Here is a 24,735-nt window from a genome sequence, read left to right as displayed (position 1 = left end):
GACACCCACCACACACCCCAAACTCAAACTCTTCCCTCCCTTTCAACTTAGTTTCACTCAATGATAATGCATCCATCTTCCTTCTCACAAACATACTGCCCATCTTTTCCCTTTTACTCTCAATATACTTAAACCATGCACATTTCTTACTGTATACTAAGGGTTTTCCCCCCACCCTTAACAGGAAGGTAGCCAAGTCAAAAGGTCCCACGCATTTCATTCTCACCCATTCCTAGGCAAGTCAAGGCATACATATTTAATGACCCAAATTTTAGGGTTCTGGTTGGAAATCTCCTCCCAGACCCTATTTTGCCTTGACTTTTCATAGTATAAGTGTGCAGAGAGCAGGATACCTAGTCCTATCATTCCATCTCACTTTGTTGCCTTTTACAACTCACATGGAAATTCAGTAGTAGAATTCTCTTTCTCCTCCTACCACAGGGGTAGGGGGGGAGAAAAAGAATTCTGCCACAATGTTTCCATGGCTAAAGGCAAACATAAAAAAAAAAAAAAGAAAAAAAAAAAGGAGAAGTATCTCTACAGAAAAATATGAAGCACAAACAAAAAAACAAGCACATATACTTCTAAATTCAAACTCCTATACACTACAAAATAAAAAAACAAGCATCAGATAATGAATATATGCACTTCTTCAATGGATGTACCCAAAGTATTTAAGAGTTGGAGTTTAAACAAATTAGAGCTTATGATTTTAAATTAAGAATGGGATATGAGAAGTTCAATTCGTTTCTATGAAAATTGTTCAGGTAATTATATCTAATTATCACAACATGGCAGGATATTTTTCTGGTAATCTTATATAATTGGTGGATACAAGGATGACCCACCAAGGAGCTGAGATGGGAGGGGTGGAAAGGGTGGTGGAGGGGAGTGAAATGGGTGGGAATAAGTACGTGCCTCTGACTTAGCTACCTCCCTTATAAGGGGGAAAAAGCTCTTGGTATATAGATAGACAGAATCTTATCAAGCTATTCATTACTTCAAGGTAGAACCAATGATAGGTATCTACAAATGGTGATCCTCAAAGATGGACTTGAGAAATTTATCATCTCTTTGCCATCCATCTTCACAACTGATCAACATCCTCACCTGCTAGAAGAGTAGGGCTGACACTCTGTCTCTCCACTAACTTCATATTTCATTTACCTTTTCACATAAATAGAGCTGACAACTAGTGACTACTCCCCTTCTACTACTGTAAGTTGGTGATATAGAAAGTGTCTTGCATTAATACAAAACAGACTGCAGTCCTATGTTTCTTCCAGGAGAGATCTATGGAAAGAACCTAAGACCACTGCTAGCCACTGTCTGCCCTCAGTAGTATGAAATTATATAAGACTAATCAGAAAAAATCTTCAGTATGCATGTGTAGCTAAGGGCCTTTTCCCTTTTAGAAGGAGAGTGGCTAAGTCAAAACATACACCCATCTCACACCCATCCATAACCTATTTGTTGTCCCTCCCATCTTAGCACATAGTAGGTGAAGTCATTACTGTCTCCCATCACACCATTTAGCTTCAAGGCAATGCAGCAAAACACAACACCTCCACAGTAGGCCCAATGGCCAGAACTAACATACCCACTATTTCATTATATGGCAACTACCCCTCATCCACTAAAAAAAAAAAATATATGGAACAGACAAGTACATCCCTTTGAGCCATGCCATTTCTTCATCTACTTAACTACTCTCCATTTATTCATATCTTTTGCATTTGCTCTTCTTTGCTTAAGATGTCAATCTTGCACTCAAGGCCCCTTTCATCCCATCCACCTCATTCTTGGTCTTCCTTTGAAGTTCACTCAATTCATTTCTATTTTCCACACTCTTTTACTAGTCTTTCATCATTCATTCTATTCATTATGTTCAAACCACCTCAGCATTCTTTGATCTGCCCTATATGACAAATCTCTTTCCACAACCACGTCAACCAGCCACTTCACAACCAACATTTCTCACTCGATTCATCTTCATAACACCTACCACATTTCTCAGACACATTTCAGCTCTTCTTCTCTGCCACCTTCAAATTCTAAATCTCTACTCCATACAGAACTGCGGGCAAACTCATTATCTCATGCAACCTTCTCTTTGCATCCACACCTAGATATTTATTTCTCATGACAGTTTTTCACTCCCCACAAACATTTACTCCACTTCCACCCCCATTCCTCCATTCAGTGCCACCAGCAAGGCCACTATAGTGGAGGAATTGACCTTTTTTACACTGGGTGTCAATTCTATCATCTTGTTATTCTGGCTTTTGCCAGATTATCAGATTCATCTCTGTGCCATTACCTCAGTAGTTAAGAAGAAACAACAAAAAATGAACTTTACAAAAGGAAAGACAAAATAAAAACAAATAAATAAACTGTTAATGGGTTGGGGAATCATAATAAAGTTTACATTGGACCCGTTTCATTTGGTGACTTCCACTGATAGTATTGGGGATGAGGCTGAAAATTATATTCAAAATATGCATATGTATATACACAGGCATACATGCAACCACATATGCATTCTGCTATGCAAAAATAAATACATCAACTTTGATATCTACATAAAAGCAAGTTGTACTGACTACAAAAGCTAAAAGACATTATCGAAATACAGTAGTCCCTCAAATAACGCGGATTCGAATAACGCGGATTCAATCATACGCGGATTTTATTTCAAGACCATCTCAAATGTAGAGAATTGTTTTAAAATTCGCGCCAAGTTGGGCACACATACGCACACATGTGGTAACATCGCAAACATTTGTGGTGACGGCTTTCTATTTTACCATATACAGTCGATCCTCATATAATGCGGTCATTATGTACACTGGGAACTGCTCAAACAAGGGTGTGGGGTGAGAGGAAAGCCGTGGGTGGCTGCCTGAGGTCACGTGTCAGCCTCTGGGGCGTTACAATAAATCGCGTTATCTGAGGAACGACTGTATATATTTTGTATTTTACTTATATTCATTTCATTTTATTTTATTACTAGATTTTGTTAGAAAGGGGCTTCGCCCCAGAGATCTCAGCATGTTGATGAATTCGATAAACTCTTAATTTAAAATTTTTATATTCCCTATTTCCATTCCTAATTCTCTCTTTTTCTTCTTCATCCATCTCAGTTATTTTTTTTATTTATTTATTTTTTTTACTACTACAATTTTCACTTATTTTTCTTTTTCTACTTCTACTGTTAACAGTGTTAATGATGATATTAGAATCCATACTAAAAGGATTCAAGTCTGAAACACTACCACTATAATTACCAGTTTTATTGAGCGAATGAGGAGGTGACGACCTCTTTTATTACTAACCTAAAGTGCGATTCGACGAACAACAAATCGGGCAGTTCGAATCGCGTCACCTGGATCGATCGAAAAAATTAACATTTTTAAAAGAATAAATTGTATAATATAGACGAAATTGATATTAGCTCGTTTAAATTTTTTTTTATCGAATTTATTCTCAATTTTAATAACTTATCAAAGGTATGTATGGCAAGTGTATTTTATTTTCTTATATATTGTTTTTTTTTTATAATTTTTCATTTTTTTTTTCAAATAGCCAATATTTGTTCGAAAAGCTCAATTACTTTGAATGCTACTCATGAATTGGTGCCAAATTTAATCTGAAACATTTACAAAGTAAGGTTGAGTCGTTGAAATCGAAATTAGTCGATCGATCGAATCGAGAAAAAAGTCTGACTATTTTTCATTTTTTTTTTAAATTAGTCAATATTTGTTCGAAAAGTTCAATTACTTTGAATGCTACTCATGAATTGGAGCCAAATTTAATCTGAAACATTTACAAAGTAAGGTTGAGTCGTCGAAATCGAAATTAGTCGATCGATCAAATCGAGAAAAAAGTCTGACACGAAACCGCTTTTATTTATTAGATTATATTCCACTTTCCAATATTTCATTATTGCTGTTTTGTCTCACTTTGATCATTTATGTACTCGTAAAGTTAAGGTTGTTTGTTGGTTGCAATCCATTAGTGGTGCGCTTGATTCTACCTGTTCCCACGACTTGTGCGGTGACCCATTCCTCAGTCTCTCACCATTTGTAGTGCTGGTCGATTGCTCTGGAAGTCATGTTCATTACCCCTCCACGTGTTCTTCACATGGCACCGATACACTCCTCTAAGCCAACAAAGACAAAGATTCAAGGAAAGGCTGGAAAAATTGCTAAGCGAGAAAGGAAGTGTATGACGTTATCAGAAAAAATCGTCATTTTGGACAAACTGAGAAGTGGTATGTCCTATGCATCATGTGCCAGAGAATACAGACTTAATGAATCTTCTGTGCGAACCATAAAAAAATGTGAAAATGACATGCCGTGACACATTGTGCTCCTGTTTCTGCTAAAGTGGCGCATCACATCAGACGAATTTATCATCCTTTCATATCTTCGACGTCGGCATCTACCATAACAAACATGGCGTACCATTCGTCGTACACGACTTCGTTACTTAAAAAATCTGTTTTAGCACCTTTTTTTGTTTTTCATTTCCGCACACAAAATTGCATATTACGGTGATACATTTTAATTTACAAAATTAATATTTAATTTTCTATTGCTATATTACTCCCATGGTCGAAACTAAAGATTTACCCCGGTATTTAATATGAAATATCAGCATACGCGGATTTGGTTATACGCGGTAATTTCAGGAACCTAACCCCCGCGTTATTCGAGGGACTACTGTATATAAAAATTTCAGACATGCTTTAATTATATAAAAAATTCAGAAAATGTGCACATATCTATCAGAAAGTGGGTAATGGTACTGTAGTCAATCAAAAGAGGCCCATCATCTTACATTTTCTTAACATTCCTCACCTGCTTCATAGCAATAAAAATAATCAAAATAGTAAATGAATTTCCAGTACCCAATATATACCTGTGTACTACATGAAAACACCCAATAGTATAAAGTCATGATGAGAGGTTGCAAGCTAAGTTTGAAAGTGCATCTATACAAAATCCAGAGGTTATCGCAATAAAACAAAACATGTCAATATGACAGTAAATATACAGTGGTCAGTATGACAAGAAATCTTGCAGTACGAGGTATATGGCTGAGAAAAGTGTATAGTTCACCAATTACCAATCAATGTATCATTGTACCTCAGAAGGACAAAAATATTAATCAATACTATACAGAAAAATATCTATTTGATCCCATTACTAAACCTACTTCTAAATATGTCTCAGTTCAAGTGAACACTTGAAAAAATCCCACCCTGTCACCACTTGATACAACTGCTCATGATATACAATCATCTCCTGTGTGTACTTGGAGTATGAGTGAGTGACCTTCAGGTAAAGTATGGCTACAAAGAATACAAGCCTTAATCATCCCACTGCTGCTGGGCCTAAAATAAAAACAAGATTACATTTCACCTTACCGAATACATCTGGGATTCCTGACTGTTCCAATATTCGGTGCTGCCTTGATTCTGACCAGCACTCATAGTTTCCAATGACTCCAATTTGCTCTTCAATTCATTAAGATTAGATTTTGCCTTATCTGCCTCACTGACAAGTTGGTCTATTTTGTCTTGGGCACGTGAAAGGGACATTTTGAGGTCCATGTTCTCATTCTCAGTTTTCTTTAACTTGTGCACTAACTCTGCCTTCTCTGTTCCTCCCTTCTTCTGTAGTTGATTCTTCAGGTCATCATTCTCCCTCATGATCCTCCTCATCTTGTCCTGTAGGGATACACAATCAATTATGAAGTTTGAGTTACTATTAACTAATTTTCATACATAGATTTCATCTCAATGTCCTCTTCATGTATAAATATCCATGATAAGAAGTTCTTTCTACTCACCTGAATTTGAGATGACTGCTGGTCCACAGTTCTTCGAAGGTCAATGTTTTCCCTCCGCAAAAAGCTGTTTTCCTTGCGCAGTTCATCAATCTCCACCTTCAGCATGTTACAATTCTCACGCATGATGTTCTTCATCCCACCTTCTCTCAATGTGAGGTCTGGAGAGTGGGACAAACTGCGAGTCTCTGGGCGGAAGGAAGAGTCGACAAATCTGTCGTTGTACTGGTTGGTGTCATCTCTCTCTGTTCGCTCTCCTGTGTAACGATATGGCCGGCTCTCATCTATTCGGTGGGGATAATCTTCTCGGTAATTAGTAACAGGGCTTGTTCTTCCTATATCTGTAGATGGCAAATCTCTCTCTCTTGAATCTAGCCTGAACAGATAAAAAAAATATATATATTACCATTTTTAGTAAATTTTCAAAGGATTATACAATGTATTTTCTAACATCAAGGATGCTTCCACCCCCTTGAAACAAGGTCTAAAAACTTTACTATGTTTCTTTGAGGACATAGGTTAAGTTTTTCACAGACCTATGATGGGACATATGTTGGTTGCCTGCTTGCGGTGATCTTGAAAGATGGAAAGCACAACTGCCCATTTCTAAAACGTATCAACCATCTCACCTCCATCATAAGGTGCTGCCCTATAGGACTGATATACTCTGGACTAGGCCCAAGATCACTCTATCAACTTCAATTGCATTTCTTAAACTTTTTCGCGTGTGTAGGGACTGGTCCATTCCACCTAATATTTTCAGTTGGTGACAAAGAAACAGTCCTACAATAATATAATACAGACAGCAGGCCAAAATATCTTTCCAGAGATCTGTGGGCGATTCCAAGGACCATTGCTATCTGAATTAGTATTCAAGAAAGGTACCACTGCACTGTCGAGTGGATGATAGAGGGAGGGTCATCACATAATGAAGCAGTTGGCATAGATGAATGACTGTTCCATAGGGTCAACCCTAAAGTTAGCCCAGTATCCTAATTGATCATAATTCTTTCTTACCTCATCCTTTTGGCATCAGATCCCTCCAAATGCTTTGGAGAACCTAGTGTTTTTTCAAATTCATTTTCCAGAGCTAAGTACACTTCATGTTCATACTCTCGTCTGGTCAAATGACGGAAACGACAGGTTTGGTGCGTGCAGAGCCCCTTTAAGTAATCCTGGGAGAGAAAAATAAGAATTTATGAAACTTATGCCAACCCCTATTCCTTGCAGTCCCCCTGTTGCTAGTTCTACCTTTTGTTCATTCTTATCAATGAGGTTTCTTTAAAACAATTCCTCCATATCCATTTCACTTTCCCCTTTTTTTTCTCCTTGAGTTTTTACTTCAATCTTTAACATTCTTAATATGAAAAATGACATACATAAGATACATACATACATACATATACCAAGGCTTTTTCCCCCTTACAAGGGAGGTAGCCAAAAAGGAAAAGGCATAAAATCATTCCCACCCATTCCATCCCTGAATACACTCCACACCCCTCCACCCTCCCTCTCATCTTAGCACCTCCCAGATGACAGGTCATCCCTGCACCTTGTCCACTGCCCTGGGTCAGAAGCAGTGTCGCAAGACACAGCACATCCACAGCAAGGCCGCTTCATTAAATTGGCGACCCCCCACTCTCCGTCTCCCCATGCATAAAGGAGAAGATGGGGAGAAATCCCTTCGGGCTGCATCAAAATTTGCTCACACATACTACCTCACCCCCCATCCCCCCGCCCATTCCACCTCATGCATCACATCATCATCCATATACAACATAAGATGATTCAGTAATAATCTCATAAGCATGTTCTTCTTACCTTACATACTGGTCTAGTCCCCATGAGTGACACATCCAGCATAAGTGCTTTGCGCATTGCCTGGTCCACAATGTGTACTGAAATGTTTCCTGTACGATGGTAGTACCCTTCATCTTCAGGGGTTACGTGAAAAAACCTAAGACACAAAAGTAGAGACTTAGTGTAAGATGCCCCCAGGTGAAACAAAGATGTTCAACAGCTCGTTTTATCTAAGTAAAGCTTGCCCTTCAATGATGAATTTAACCTAGAAAACTATGGAAATTACCAACTTGCTGACTATCCACACAGTTATGAATATATGTATACATAAGTAATAAAAGGAATACATTTCTTTAGCATGAGCCTGAAAAATCCTATCAATGGGGAACTATAGACTTATGGGTTCTTGAGTATCTTAATCTAGCATTTCCACCCTTTCCCTGTTCTGATTATTTGGCCCATTTCTGAGATTTGTTTAACTTAAGATCAATGCAACCCTCTCTTTTCACCCAGTTCTTCATACATGCAAACTGAAGGAAATCCAAAACATACTCTACATCTACTAAATACCTACAATTATCAAATTGCCCAAAAAGAATTACATAGACATATGACCATTAAGTCTTATCAAACTGTAATGTAATTAATATTACAATACAGGTACTTACATTTTGGTAATGCATTTCAAAATTAATGAGCTTGTATTGAAATATTTCTATAACGAATATAATCACCAAAACTATATTACAATTTCACTAAAAATATGGCTGAAAGATGAACTATAATGTAATGAAAATAGGACTTCCTTGGTAATTCAAATTACTGTCCTGAGATCAACAATGGGTACCTGTAAGTGGTTGTCCCTGCAAGGCAGACATCACAGAATAATATTCAAGTTGTTCATCTTCAAAACCCATCAGCATTTTCATTTCAACCTCTAAGTGCAGCACTGAGGAGGCTGATACTCAGTTTCCCATTTTTGCCTATGATCTTTCATTCAATTTCCAACTGTATTTTTCCCACCTTTCTATATCAGGAGAGTTAACAACCAACAATAGGTCCTATCCTCCTAATACTACAAGTCACTGACAGAGAAACAGTGCCACACTACTACAACACAGACAACAGTCTGATTCTTCCCTGAGACATCTATGGAATGGCCTGAGGGCTACTGCTAGCCACACTGGGGCTGTAGGTTTCAAGTCAATGAAACTCAAAGCAACAATAATTATTATAACAAATTCTCTTCCCATTAATACTTTTATTCATCTTGGTTAACATTACCAGTAGACCCACTCCCATGCAGATAAATGAACACAAAATTTTGAAATATCATGAATATTAATATATATATATATATATATATATATATATATATATATATATATATATATATATATATATATAATATATATATATAAAATCACTTACCTAATCAATCAAAAATGCTTGCAAAAACTAAAACACACTTTATAGTTCAACCGCATAACAGTATCTGTAAAAATACTTTTATAAAAGAAAAATTGTGACAAAACACAGGAGCAAGGCAAAGGGACAGATGTAACAAATCACCAATATAAGACCTCTAACAACCAGATGAGTCCCTAATACCATAAGGAGACAACAGCAATGAGTAAAAACTTTTTTATAGGTTGTCATTTGATACAACCTTATGTCCAACAGTACTAATTTCAAACACCATTCAATACTTTAAAATTATTCAATACCACAAATTGCATTAGATATGCACATACCCAGGCTGAACTTGAGTAAATATAACTACAAAGTAATGTAGTAACACATTCGTAAAATTCAACAAGAACCCACTGTGTTGGATAAGAAGAAATGAAATAGATGATATCTAGATGGATATCATCCATTTCATTTCTTCTTATCCAACACAGTGAGTCCTTGTTGAATTGAGTAAATATGCAGGGAATTTAACCAGAAGCTGCAAAATTTGCCATGTATGTTTCCCTGTGTACAGTATAGCAGGATGATTAACTACCAAGTCACAATGAGGATTCACTTTCCCACATCTCTCTTGCAGGAAAGCCATGACTCAGATAACCACAAACAGCCACGGGACTGGTCTACAAGTCACTCAAGGAAGAAATATTATGTTGTTATTGTTGTTGTTGTTGTTGTTGTTGTCGTTCCCTAGACTGTCTGTCCGAGCAGTCCCGTCTCCCCAAGGAATGCCATAGCCGAAACTGGGTTTTCCCACAAATCCTTTATAGAGCGTATGTTGTGTTGTTTGCGTGCATGATTGTGTATAATGCAGTCTTCCATTATGTGTTGTATGGTATGGGGTGAAGTGTTACATCCTGGGCAGCTGTTCACAATGCGGTCATCCAGCCTCTTCTGGTAGCTTAGAAGTGCTGGGTGGTGACCGCACCGCAGTCTGGCCAAGTGGACTCTGTCCTTTCGTGGGAGAGAGGATTCAGAAGGGTGGATATCAGGGGGTCTGGCATGCAGTGTGTTGTCTTTCAGTGTGTTAATGGAGCGGTGAGTGATATGATTATGAATATGTTTCCGGAGGCTGGTATTTGGTGGATGTGGAGGAAGAGAAGAGAGTATCTGTGCGTGATAAAGGTCTTTGGGTGTTGTTTTAATGTTTCTTGGTGTGTGTGGGTGTTCTGCTATGTAGTGTAGTGGGTGTAATGTGTTTGTGGTGGCTGCGGCAAGTGTTTGTGTGCCTCTCATGTTGAGGTGGTCCTTGACTTTGAGGACTTTTGTTTCATGGTGTAAATGGTCTGTAGGTGTTGTATTTGTGCAGCCTGTAATTGTTTTTAGGGCTTTGTTTTGTATGATTTGAAGGGTGTTGTGGTGTGTCTCACTGAGATTAGGAGCCCATGCAGGACTCGCATAATTCATCACTGAGCGTATGCATTGTTTGTATATTGTTATATTAGTTTCTTTGTTTTGTCCAAATGTTGTTCCAGTGATTGACTTAAGTGCGTTAAGTCTGGGTGTGCATTTGTTTTTTATGTTTGTGATGTGTTGTTTGAAAGACATGGATGTATCGTATGTTACACCAAGAATTTTCGGTGTGTTTGTGTGTGGTATTAGAGTGTTGTTGATGTAGAGATGAGGTATGTATTTGTGTTCTTTTGTCCAGTTTGTGAGAAGTGTTGCTGTAGATTTGGTTGGAGCTATTTTGAGTCTGTTTGTGATGAACCATGTGTTGAGTGTGTCAAGCTATGGCTGGATTATTTCTGCAGCTTTGTCTGTGTTACAATGTGTGCATGTGATTGTTATGTCGTCTGCGTAGGAAGAGATTTGTATTTCTGAGGTGTCTGGCGTGGGTAAGTCATGCATGTATAGATTAAATAGTGTGGGGGATAGAACAGAGCCCTGTGGTACTCCGTTCTTAATGTTTCTGATGTGCGATGATTGGCCATTATATGACATGTAAGCATTCCTACCTGCCAGATAATTGGCCAGCCATCTTTTGGTGTTATTGTACATGTCTGTGTTATATATTTTATTTGTTAGGTTGTGGAGGGGGATAGCATCAAAAGCTTTACTAATGTCTAATGTTATAAGAAGTGTTCTTTGGTGGGGCCTATCTGAATTGATGCCATCTAAAATTCTTTGTGTGAGGTTTGTCAGAAGAGTGTTTTTTGTTCATGTATCATATTGGCAATCACAGTGTTTAGTGTTTGTATTTGGTCTGCTATGTTTTGAGGGATAGGTGTGGGGGTACCGTGTTTAAGTGTGTCACGTTGTCTGATGAGGCTTTGGATTTCTGGTGTGAAGTTGGGGTTGTGTGATTTTCTGTTGCCTCTAGGGATGTATCTCTTGTCTGCATTTTGTATGATTGTATTAAAAGTGTGCACAGCATTGTTTATGTTTGTGATTGGTGTACTGTTAAGTGTTTCAAAATGTTGTTCTGTCTCTTCAGTAAAAGCTTCTCAGTTAGCTCTCTTGTAATTGGTGTAAGTGTGTCTGTGGCCAACTGGGGTGCATCTTGTTTTGGTGGTGATGATGATTGGAAGGTGGTCAGAGCCAAGGGTTCCGACCACTCTCCATAATGTTGTTGGGGTTACGCAGGGGGAGCAGAAGGTGATATCAGGAGAGGAGGGAGTGTAGAGGGCTTGGTGTGGGATATGTGTATGATTATGTGTGTTGTTCATGATAGTCAATGAGTCAAACTGAGTCTGTGTCAGGGTTGTCGACATACCAGGCAGACGACTTGGCGTTGAAGTCACCACCCATGATCAGGTTGGGGATTGAGGCTAGTTTGCTAAAATGAGGCCTGAAGGTGTCTGGAACTGTGGGGGATGATTGGGGGGGAATGTACATGTTAACTATTGTCAGTGTTGATTTGTTGCCTGTGCTGATTCAAATGGATTGGATTTCTGTTGTGTTATCTGTGGTAGGGAGGAGAATTTTGGTTGTGGCACCTGTGTCCACAAAACAGATGGAGTGGGTGATCGCCGGAAAATCACCCCTCAGTGCAGAAAAAACGTAATATTGCATGTTGGGAAAAAGGATTGTGGTACTCCCCAAGGTAGGCGTAGCTCCTCTTGGGGATCGGTGCCACCTGCGTAGAGCCGGTGGCCAGGGGTAGTTGCTGCCGTTTGGCCCCCAACTCTTGGGGTTGGGGGGTGGTCCCACGACGTAGACGCTGCAGCTCCAGGACCTGTTGTTGTTGTTGTTGTTCCCTAGACTGTCTGTCCGAGCAGTCCCATCTCCCCAAGGAATGCCACAGCCGAAACTGGGTTTTCCCACAAATCCTTTATAGAGTGTATGTTGTGTTGTTTGCGTGCATGATTGTGTATAATGCAGTCTTCCATTATGTGTTGTATGGTATGGGGTGAAGTGTTACATCCTAGGCAGCTGTTCACAATGCGGTTATCCAGCCTCTTCTGGTAGCTTAGAAGTGCTGGGTGGTGGCCGCACTGCAGTCTGGCCAGGTGGACTCTGTCCTTTCATGGGAGAGAGGATTCAGAAGGGTGGATATCAGGGGGTCTGGCATGCAGTGTGTTGTCTTTCAGTGTGTTAATGGAACAGTGAGCGATATGATTATGAATATGTTTCCGGAGGCTGGTATTTGGTGGTTGTGGAGGAAGAGAAGAGAGTATCTGTGTGTGATACAGGTCTTTGGGTGTTGTTTTAATGTTTCTTGGTGTGTGTGGGTGTTCTGCTATGTAGTGTAGTGGGTGTGATGTGTTTGTGGTGGCTGCGGCAAGTGTTTGTGTGCCTCTCATGTCAAGGTGGTCCTCGACTTTGAGGACTTTTGTTTCATGGTGTAAATGGTCTGTAGGTGTTGTATTTGTGCAGCCTGTAATTGTTTTTAGGGCTTTGTTTTGTATGATTTGAAGGGTGTTGTGGTGTGTCTCACTGAGATTAGGAGCCCATGCAGGACTCGCATAATTCATCACTGAGCGTATGCATTGTTTGTATATTGTTGTATTAGTTTCTTTGTTTTGTCCAAATGTTGTTCCAGTGATTGACTTAAGTGCATTAAGTCTAGGTGTGCATTTGTTTTTTATGTTTGTGATGTGTTGTTTGAAAGACAAGGATGTATCGTATGTCACACCAAGAATTTTCGGTGTGTTTGTGTGTGGTATTAGAGTGTTGTTGATGTAGAGATGAGGTATGTATTTGTGTTCTTTTGTCCAGTTGCTGAGAAGCGCTGCTGTAGATTTGGTTGGAGCTATTTTGAGTCTGTTTGTGATGAACCATGTGTTGAGTGTATCAAGGTATGGCTGGATTATTTCTGCAGCTTTGTCTGTGTTACGATGTGTGCATGTGATTGTTATGTCGTCTGCATAGGAAGAGATTTGTATTTCTGAGGTGGGTGTGGGTAAGTCATGCATGTATAGATTAAAGAGTGTGGGGGATAGAACAGAGCCCTGTGGTACTCCATTCTTAATGTTTCTGATGTGCGATGATTGGCCATTATATGACACATAAGCATTCCTACCTGCCAGATAGTTGGCCAGCCATCTTTTGGTGTTATTGTGCATGTCTGTGTTATATATTTTATTTGTTAGGTTGTGGTGGGGGATAGCATCAAAAGCTTTACTAATGTCTAATGTTATAAGAAGTATTCTGTGGTGGGGCCTATCTGAATTGATGCCATCTAAAATTCTTTGTGTGAGGTTTATCAGAAGAGTGTTTGTGGAGTGTAGTGGCCGAAAACCATGTTGTGAGTCAGCAAGGGGAATATGTGGTGTGACATGTTGAAGTATTAGGCGTTCAATGACTTTAGAGGGGGTGCAGAGAAGTGTGATTGGGCGGTGCGATGTTGGGATTGTTGGGTCTTTGTTCGGTTTTGGAATGGTGATTATTTTACCATGCTTCCAGATGTCGGGTATAGTGTTGTGTGAATAGCTGTAGTTTGCAATGTTTGTGAGTGCGTGTATACCTTGTGGTCCAATGTGTTTTAGGTGGATGTTGCTTATGTTATCAGGGCCACAGGCAGATGAGTGCTTGAGGTTATGTATTATGTGTTTTGTCTGACTGTCTATGAAGGGTGTATAGTCTGAGTCTGTGGGAAAGTCTTTCTTACGTCGAATGGTGCGTCGGTCGTCAGGGTGAGAAGTGAGATGGCTTGTCTGTGCAAAATGATTTATGAGTGTGTTTGCTTGTTGTCTGTTTGAGGGTAGATTATCTGTTGTTGTGATTATTGCTGCGTGAGAGCGTGTAGTGTTACTGTTGGATAGTGTAATGCTGTTGAGTGTTTTGTACAATTTGCTGGTGTTTGTTTTGTGATCAAGTGTATTGATAAAGTTTTGCCAATTTTGTGTTTTTTGTTCGTGTATTTTATTGGCAATCACAGTGTTTAGTGTTTGTATTTGGTCTGCTATGTTTTGAGGGATAGGTGTGGGGGTATCATGTTTAAGTGTGTCACGTTGTCTGATGAGGCCTTGGATTTCTGGTGTGAAGTTGGGGTTGTGTGATTTTCTGTTGCCTCTAGGGATGTATCTCTTGTCTGCATTTTGTATGATTGTATTAAAAGTGTGCACAGCATTGTTTATGTTTGTGATTGGTGTACTGTTAAGTGTTTCAAAATGTTGTTCTGTCTCTTCAGTAAAAGCTTCCCAGTTAGCTCTCTTGTAATTGGTGTATGCGTGTCTGTGGCCAACTGGGGTGCATCTTGTTTGGTGGTGATGATGATTGGAAGGTGGTCAGAGCCAAGGGTTCCAACCACTCTCCATGATGTTGTTGGGGTTAGGCAGGGGGAGCAGAAGGTGATATCAGGAGAGGAGGGAGTGTAGAGGGCTTGGTGTGGGATATGTGTATGATTATGTGTGTTGTTCATGATAGTCAATGAGTCAAACTGAGTCTGTATATCAAGCCCTCTGTCTGTGTCAGGGTTGTCGACATACCAGGCAGACGACTTGGCGTTGAAGTCACCACCCATGATCAGGTTGGGGATTGAGGCTAGTTGGCTAAATTGAGGCCTGAAGGTGTTTGGAACTGTGGGGGATGACTGGGGGGGAATGTACATGTTAACTATTGTCAGTGTTGATTTGTTGCCTGTGCGGATTCGAATGGATTGGATTTCTGTAGTGTTATCTGTGGTAGGGAGGAGAATTTTGGTTGTGGCACTTGTGTCCACAAAACAGATGGAGTGGTGGATCAGGGTGATGAGTCCACCGCCATTGCCGTCGCTCCGGTCTTGTCTGATGGTGGTGTAATTATGAAATGATGGTGTTTTGTGTGAGTGTCTTAGTTTTGTTTCTTGTATAATTGCAATGTGTATGTTGTGTTGTTTAAGAAAGTGTTCGAGTTCATGTTTTTTCGTGTTAATACCGTCAATGTTGTGTTGTAAAATGTTGATGTTGTGTGTTTTGTATGTGTTGTATGTCGCCGTTTGGGGTTGAGGTTGGGGTGTTAATGGGGAAGGTATAGGATCTGGGTTAGAGGGGGGGAAAGGAGAGATCAGGGGCAAAGGAAGGGGAGTACTGATTGGGGGTAAGGGCAAAAGGAAATTAGGAGTGGGTAAGAGTGCTGGCTGTGGTTGGAGAGGTGGGAGTGGGGTTACTGGAGGGCAGGTAGAACATGTCCAAGTGTTTGTGTATTGGTTTGTGTCAGCAAGTGTTGTACAAGTGAGGTGGGCCCAGTTTTTGCACATATTGCACTGAACTGACCCCTTTGTCTGTCTGCTCGAAGTAATGGGTTTAGAGCATGTTGGGCATGTGTATTTTGTGGTGGGCCCAGGATTGCTCTCTACAACTCCGGCTAAAAGTAGAAGAGGGGTGATCGCCGGAAAATCACCCCTCGGTGCAGAAAAAACGTAATATTGCATGTTGGGAAAAGGGATTGTGGTACTCCCCAAGGCAGGCGTAGCTCCTCTTGGGGATCGGTGCCACCTGCGTAGAGCTGATGGCCAGGGCTTGTTACTGCTGTTTGGCCCCCAACTCTTGGGGTTGGGGGGTGGTCCCACGACGTAGACGCTGCAGCTCCAGGACCAGATAGGCTAGTAGAGTTGAAAGCTTTTGCAGGGTACTTTGTAACTATCATTTTCATGTGATGTTCTAAGGGGAGGATTTTAGTTTCTGTTTGCAGATGTTCTTTTGGGTGGTTCTGATGCATCCAGTGTCAATATTCTATTTTGCATAGTTTGTAGGGTGTCAATGTTTGTTTTCTTGATTGATTGGGATCTTCACAAGGAGGAATGGCCCCAAGGGGCTGGTACCAGTGTGAGGTTGTAAGCCACAACTGTAATAGTCATTGCTAGGGGGGCTGATAGGTAACTGGGGTGGAATGCCACAACTTATACAAATCTCAGCCATCTCCTCACAATGAGAACAATGCTCAGAGGTAAGTGCTCCAATTAAAAAGAGGTACTGTACATGCAGGCATACAAGTCCATCCCTAAAATTCAGAGGTATAATTTAGGTTCCCATATCAGCTGGACAAAACCCCAAAATCTGTGGACAGTGAAGACATGAGGCTCTGTTACTATTTCAATATTTATTATCATACAATACCAATAACATTGGTTAGGTGATATTGTATCTTTATGAATGTAAAATGGAAGAGACAGTCAGTACAGTGATTAATGCACTGATACTAGTGGAAGAAGAACAGTGTTTATCTTGTATAATGGACCCATACTTTAAGGCTTGATTCACACTATCGGTCCGGTCGCGCTCCACTCCCGTTCCGCTCTCGGTCCGGTCCAATATTGTCTCATTAATTTCAATGGAAGCATTCACACTGGCGCTCTCGCTCCAGTCTCGCTCCGGCTTCGCTCCGGTCACGGTTCCGTCAAAAGATATTTTTACTGGAGCGAGACCAGAGCGTGACTGGATCGTGACCGCCAGTGTGAACTCAGTTGCCACGGTCCTGGTCCACTCCAGTCGAGATTCAGCCTTCATATAAGCAAGTAGTGTTACCTGCTGTCCTACCAAACCATGGGTAATCCAAAGGAAACACCACAATGGGATCATGAGAATGTTATAAAAATTATAAAAATACGTTTTCTTTTTATTTATCACTGATACAATGACAATGCGTACAGCGAGGATATACATAAGCACCAACTGAATAAAATATAACCTACAAAACTTACTTTAATTTTGTGGATTCAGATGAAATGCTAATAGAATTAGTCAAAAGGTAAACCAGAGCTGTATGACCTGACTTCGCTGCACTACAGTGATAACGTGGCGAAAAGAAGAAGCTATGTTGAAATAAGCAGGCAGCTGGGTTGTGAAGATAAGAAATTCCATACAATTGCCTAATGTCCACTGTGGAAATGCATTTCCTATCCTCACTAAACAATTTTCCTATACAATAATGTTTGCATACTTATCATATTGCCAAGGTACTGAGAGAAAAAAAAATACACATTATTAACCAAAGAAAGAAATTCCATATGTAATAACCTATTATCCACTGCGGAAATGCATCTCCTTAGCTCACTCAACAAATATTCTTACACAAGTTTGTTTGTCTACTTATATTTCATCCTTTTGCCAAGGCATCGAACCAGCTAGGGAGCTGAAATAATCTTTCAGTGTTTCTTTCATGCCAAAAGCCTCCTTTGTAGCATTTCCCCCCTCTTCCTCTCATTGGACGTACTATGTTTGATGGAGGCATGACAACAGTATCTGGTAATGCAACAGCATTTGGGTGTATCAGATTGTGAAGTATGCATGTTGTTGTAATGATCGCATTAGCGTTAGAAGGCATAGCTTTAAGTTTCCTTAAATATATTCTGAAGGTTTGCACTAGAATACCAAATGTGCACTCAGCTATCCTCCTGGCTCTAGATAATCTATAATTAAAAATCCTCTTCTCTACCTTATGTTCAGTCTGTGAACCTGGGTAGGGCCTCATCAAATTTCTCTTCAGCGGGAAAGCCTCATCTCCCACTATAACGTATGGTACAAGCACATCAGTGTCAGGAAGTGCAGCATCTTCTTGTACATTTCAGGTCATCCTCAATTTTGGATAGTATTTTCTCAAATGTTCCTTTGTTCATTCTGAAATAGCTGTGGAATTTACTCTCATCATCAATAAGACGAGGATACAGAGTATGAAATTCTCCTTCAGTCTTCCTATCTTGCAACATAGGATGAACCCACAATCTCTTTCTTTTTCTATTTTGTTTTCCTTCTTCTTCTTCTTCATCAAGTGCAATAGCGATTATTGCCAACTCGGCGTCAGAAAAGTCACACATCCTTCGTAACTGATGGTAAGACTTCTACTGGTGTCGAGGGAAGGGGGATGACGGGAACGAGAGGGGACCGATAGTGTGAATACCTCAGAACCGAGAGCGAAGCGCGACCGGACCGATAGTGTGAATCAACCCTGAATACCTCAGAACCGGAGCGGAACGAGACCGGAGCATGACCGGACCGATAGTGTGAATCAACCCTAATTGCTGGTTGCTTAGTGTTGGTGGTACCACTGGCATACCAATTAGCTGATGCAAATGGTGGTTTGTAGAACTATTATGAGAAAATATATATATACATATATAACAAGGGGATTTCCCCCTTTATAAGGGAGGTAGCCAAGGTCAAAATGCATGAATCCACTCCCACCCATTCCATCTCCACACATTCCCACACACAATATTTATGAGTTATTCAAGTGAATTTTAAAAGTTCAAACCACATTACGTTGAGCTGCCTCAGCTGGAATCTTATTCTTTTCACTGATGATGCAGCTGACAAAATTGTTTCTTCCTATTTCCAGAATAAATCTATATCTTGACAATCAATTAATCAATTGCCCTAAGTCACTCTTGCAAGAGACCCTATGTCCCTCAGATAACCAGCAATAACCTCCAGCTCGACCCATCAAGGAGAATGTGTTATGCTGCTGTCTGGACAAAGAAAGAACAGGACAATTTAAGATAAATTATTCAGTATCTTGAATGGTGATTGCATCTTGGGCAATTTGAATCTGTGGCCATGCCAATTCTGTGTTGGTACTTTTTTAGTGTTGGGTGGTGGCCTGAATGCAATCATGCCAGCATTATTCTTGCCCATTGGGTAGCAATTTCTTACATACATATACCAAGGCTTTTTCCCCCTTACAAGGGAGGTAGCCAAAAAGGAAAAGGCATAAAATCATTCCCACCCATTCCATCCCTGAATACACTCCACACCACTCCACCCTCCCTCTTATTTTAGCACCTCCTGGATGACAGGTCATCCCTGCACCCTGTACACTGCCCTCGGTCAGAAGCAGTGTTGCAAGACACAGCACATCCACAGCAAGGCCGCTTCATTAAATCAGTGACCCCCCCACCTCTCCGTCCCCCCATGCATAAAAAGAGAAGACGGGGAGAAATCCCTTCGGGCTGCATCAAAATTTGCTCACACATACTACCTCACCCCCCATTCCCCCGCCCATTCCACCTCATGCATCACAACATCATCCATATACAACCATTCTCCATTCACCCCTGTCTTTTGTCCTCTCCCGTCCTTCCTCAATAGACATTCCCCTCTTCCCCATAACCCCCGCCACCCCATCCATCCACCTCATCCTAGGACATCCCCTCATGTTCACTCCCTCCACATCTGCCTTCCATACCTCTATTACTAGTCTTTCTTCACTCATTCTTTCCATGTGTCCAAACCATCCCAATACTCTTTCATCAACCCTATCTCCCAACTCCCTTTCCACACCCGTTCTTCTCCTAACCTCCTCATTTCTCACTCTATCTAGCCTAGTAACCCCCATCATACTTCTCAGACACCTCATCTCAAACACATTCAATCTCCTTCTCTCTTCCTCTCTTATGTTCCATGTTTCTGCCCCACACAGTGCTGTTGGCACAATCACTTCTTCATATAGTCTCCTCTTAGCATCCATTCCCAAATGTCTATTCCTCATTACACTCTTCAATCCACCAAGGCATTTACTCGCTTCTCTCAATCTACATTCTAACTCAACCTTCACTCCACCTTTTCCTGCCACATTTGCACCCAAGTATCTAAAACTATCCACTTCCTCCAGTCGCTCTCCCTTAATGCTCACTTCCAGTCTACTGCCACTTTCACCCCTTGTACATCTCATCACCTTACTTTTACCCACATTTATCTTTAGCTTTCTTCTATCACATACTCTCCCAAACTCTGCCACCAACTTCCTCAGTCCCTCCTACGATCCTGCCACAAGCGCAGTGTCGTCAGCAAACAACAGCTGGCTCACCTCCCATTTTTCTCCATTTTCTTTAACCATCTCCAATCCCTGACCCACTACCCTTGCATTTACCTCTCGCACTACCCCATCAATGTATAAGTTGAACAGCCAGGGCGACATAACGCATCCTTGATGAAGTCCCACCTTTACCTCAAACCACTCACTCTCTCCATTTCTAATCCTGACACAAGCTCTACTACTCTCATAAAAACTCTTGACAGCTCCAAGAAGCTTTCCTCCTATCCCATATATCTGCATAACCTCCCACAGTGTCTTTCTGTCTACCCTATCGTAAGCCTTTTCCAGATCCATAAAAGCCCAAAAAACATCCTTCCCCTTTCCTATAGCTTTCTCACATATTTGTCTTACCACAAAGATCTGATCTACACAACCTCTACCCGTCCTAAATCCACACTGTTCCTCACCAATTACTCCCTCTCTTCCTCTCCTAATCCTCTCAATCAAGATCCTCCCATAAGCCTTCCCAACTACACTTAACAAGCTAATCCCGCTGAAACTACTACATTCACACTTGTCCCCTTTACCCTTGTAAAGTGGAACTATACAGGCACTCCTCCAGTCTTCTGGCACTCTACCCTCTCTCCAGCAAACATTAAATAACCTCACCAACCAGTCCACCAACACTGTACCTCCTTTTTTTTAAGACATTCTGCATGGCATCCATCCAGACCAGGTGCCTTACCTGCTTTCATCATCTTAACAACTGCCTTCACTTCATCCTTCCTTATTTCTCCTCCATTTTCCTCACTCATCACGGTCATTTTCTTAGCATTTCCCACTGCAACTATCTTTCCCTCCCTATCCTCCTTCACATTTAGCAACTCCCTAAAATATTCTGCCCATCTTCCCCTTACTGCCTTCTCTTCCATTATCATCTCTCCATCTGCACCTTTTACCTTTTCTTCTCTACTTGATTCGCCTCCTCTTCCTCTCTTAATTTCTTTCCAGAACATCTTTTTATTACTTTCAAAATTTTCTGTCATACTCTTACCCCACTTCACATATGCTCTCCTCTTTGCCTCCTTTACCTTTTGCTTTACTTCTCCTTTCTTTTCTTTGTACCTCTCATATGACTCCCTCGTCCTATTTTGTAACCAATCTGTGAAAGCTCGCTTCTTCTCATCTACAACCTTCTTTGTTTCCTCATCCCACCATTCACTACCCTTCCTTCTATTTCCTCCTGTCCTTCTTGTTCCACACACCATCCTTGCACACTTTGTGACTCCCTCCTTGAACCATCCCCATTCCTCCTCCACACCTAGCTCTACTCTATCCTTCACTCCCTCCCACTTCTCCTTCAGCTTCTTCTTGTACTCCTTCTCCTTTTCCTTTTCATTTAAAGAGTTCACTCTAAGAACCTCCCTACCTTTTATCCCTTTCCTCTTTCTCCATCTATCCTCCACTCTAAACTTACCTTCCCCCAAAACATTATCTGATATTCCCACACCCTCTCCCCTTAGCACATGTACATCCTTAACTCTTCCTATCATAGTCCTATTTACCACTACATAATCCATCAACGCTCTATCTACCACCCTTCCATCCACCACCCTCTCCCATGTGTACTTACGCTTGATTTTCTTCCGAAACACTGTATTTGCTATCATCAACTCTCTTTCTAGACACATTTCCACCATCAACTCTCCACTACGATTCTTTCCTGGAACTCCAAATTTCCCAACCACTCCATCAATTGGACCATTTCCTACCCTAGCATTAAGGTCTCCCAGTACTATTACATTGACATTTCTCCCTAAATCCTCTATACACTCATTTAAATCTATCCAAAAGGCCTCCCTTTCTTCTTCACAAAGCTAATATCTGTCTGGGGAGTATAATGTAATATTGGTTGTCTTGCAGTGCTTGCTTTGTGATCTGGTTGTGTATTTGTTTTAATATTGATGTTCTGAGGTACTGGTGGGAGGATGTCACAGATTTCTGTATAATTTATTTATTTATCTATTATTATTTTTCCCATCTGGTTGCCCATACTAGTGTAATGTGATGGGAAGGATGGGTGGGATCAAAGGCTCTTGCATAGAACTGTGTACCTATCCTTTTCCTGCACTGTTTTGAGAAGAACTTTGGTTTCTAAGTGCAGGTGGTCAGTTGGGGTAGTTTTGGTGTATCCTTTTGTTGTCCTTAATGCTTTGTTTTGTATCAACTGTAGGTCATCTTAGTTTTCTTAACTGTTGGGAACTATGCTACAGAACTATGGTCAATTGTGGTTCTTAAGAGTTGTTTGTAAACTGTAATAATGGTTTCTTTCAGCTGGAAAAATCCTGAGCTTGCAACTGATATTAGAATGTTCAATTTCTTATTTGCTCTCACTGTGAGGTCCTAGATATATGGACTAAAGAATATGCATATCAAATGTGAGGTCTAGGTTTCTTTGCCTCATGGTTGTCTGGAGTAAGCAATGTCATCAATGATTTTTGAAGTGATGCTACTATCCATCTGTATTTTTTAACATTTCTGACAGGTTTTCCATAGTTGCTTTGTTGTACCACAAGGGTTAGCTTATCTTCATACATGAGAGGTTTGATGTTGATGTTTAGTGAAGAAAGGTCAATTTTGAATACCTCCTTGGATGAACTCAATTGTTCAATCTTTTGGTTCATGATATATTATTGTTTTGAACCATTCTGCAACAAGGCCACTATTTCCTGTCCCATTTGTATTTAGTGTGAACATTTTTTCTACTACTGTAATGCTGTCCTGCGTAAACCAATACTATATATCTTATGTAAATTTAAACATGAGTTTCAATAGAAAATAATTGTGGTGAGTAGCAAAACTTATATGTAGTATTCAAGTGCCCAGCTAATGCAAAAAAGTTTGCTGGGAGTGGACAGAAGATGGAGGTGAATGGAGAATGGTTGTGTATGGATGATGCTGTGATGCATGAGGGGGAGTGGGTGGGTGAGGGAGTATGTGTGAAAAATGAATTGACGCAGCATGAAGGAATTTCTCCCTCATCTCCATTTCTGCATGAGGGGACAGAGAGATGGGGTTGCAGATTTAATGAAGCACCCTTGCTGTGGATGTGCTGTGTCTTGTGACACTGCTTCTGACCCAGGGCAATGGGTAAGATGCAGGGATGACCTGTCATCCAGGAGGAGCCAAGATAAGAAGGAGGTAAGGGGGTGGATGGGCATGGAGTATATGGGGATGGAAAGGGTGGGAGTAGTTTTTATGCCTTTGTTTTTTGGCTACCTCCCTTGTAAGGGGAAAAAGGCCTTTGGTATATGTATGTATTATACAGGAAAGGAGCAATACTCATGGGGTTCTATCTTTCACTCTCCAATTTCTTATGCAAGGCTACAAATTAACATATGGTTATTCTCCAGTTATCATATTTGGATTTCAACTTGTCTACTATTACAGCTTGGGCTATTGCCTTCTAAGCTATTCCAAGTATTTATACATCTGTATGATGAACTGTATTTCTTCATATCCTTTAAATGTTTAATCTTTTTCAATATCTCATGACTTCTTAAAGCCCTCCCATACCTAATCAAAACATCTTTTATAACAATATAATCTATCTTCAGGGACCAATGACTGATACCTGCATGTGGCGGTCCTACAAGATGGACAGCAAAGCCGTCTAGCTTCAAAACCCATCAACCCCCTTACTTCCATCAGGAGGAGCCAACACCTGGACCCCAAAAATCTCTCTAAACTTAATTGTATTCTTACACTTTTGCACACATAATGACATATAAAGTTCCACATTGATGCAACACAGGCAACAGCCCAATTTTTTTTTTCCCCAGAGAGATTTGTGGAAGGTCCTGAAGACCACTGCCAACAGAAGACACCAATCACTTCATCTTACATTGCTCTACTCTTGCCTTGCCCTTACAATGACACAGTATCTCTTGTGAGTGACCTGTGGGATGTCAGTTACATGGGAGCTGTAGGTCTCCAGTAAGGGAGATGTGGGACTATATATTGACTGCTTAACAAGTGACAAATAATATCAATGACCAGGATTACACAATCTTTTTTTTTTTAACTTTCAACTGTTTCACTTTCCAGTGAGTACATAAAAAATGGTATTTCTGTACTTTTGGCCCTTTCCAATCCTTTGCATTTTGGCAGTGAATTTAATTTCCTACACTTAGCTCCATTCATATATTTTGTCTTGATCTTATTGTAATAACTTTGTCTTCTTTAACTTTGATTTTCTTCATGATCTTTATATTATCTGTAACCAGGTAAATATGCCTTGCTATTCCTTCTGTCATATCACTTATGTAAATCAAGACAATCATGGGTGCCTGTGTTGACCCCTGAGGAATTCCAATAGTTACTTCCTCCCATTGTAATATCTTATCCCTAATTTCCTTTCTTGTATATAATCTCAGGAAATCTCTTATCCACTCCAAGATGCTTCATTAAGTCCTCTAATATGCTCTATTTCTATAT

The 24,735-nt window shown here is 40.4% G+C and overlaps 1 protein-coding gene across 2 annotated transcripts in view; it reads right to left on the bottom strand.

Annotated features, from left to right (window-relative positions):
* LOC143020292 (uncharacterized) overlaps nucleotides 1-24,735 on the bottom strand; it is a 100,524-nt gene that overhangs the window by 26,579 nt on the left and 49,210 nt on the right. For both annotated transcript variants that reach the window (XM_076176542.1, XM_076176541.1), the window contains exons 3-6: nucleotides 7,675-7,810; nucleotides 6,871-7,028; nucleotides 5,857-6,229; nucleotides 5,432-5,734 (exon numbers count right to left, since the gene is read on the bottom strand). In XM_076176542.1, the coding sequence (XP_076032657.1) occupies nucleotides 5,432-5,734; nucleotides 5,857-6,229; nucleotides 6,871-7,028; nucleotides 7,675-7,810 (970 nt within the window). The remainder of the gene's footprint in view (nucleotides 1-5,431; nucleotides 5,735-5,856; nucleotides 6,230-6,870; nucleotides 7,029-7,674; nucleotides 7,811-24,735) is intronic.

Source organism: Oratosquilla oratoria, chromosome 39 (genome assembly GCF_046742065.1).
Source record: "Oratosquilla oratoria isolate Oo_2021 chromosome 39, ASM4674206v1, whole genome shotgun sequence".
Lineage (NCBI taxonomy): Eukaryota > Metazoa > Arthropoda > Malacostraca > Stomatopoda > Squillidae > Oratosquilla > Oratosquilla oratoria.
The sequence above is the reverse complement of the archived record's forward strand: the minus strand, read 5'-3'. Positions and strand labels throughout refer to the sequence as shown.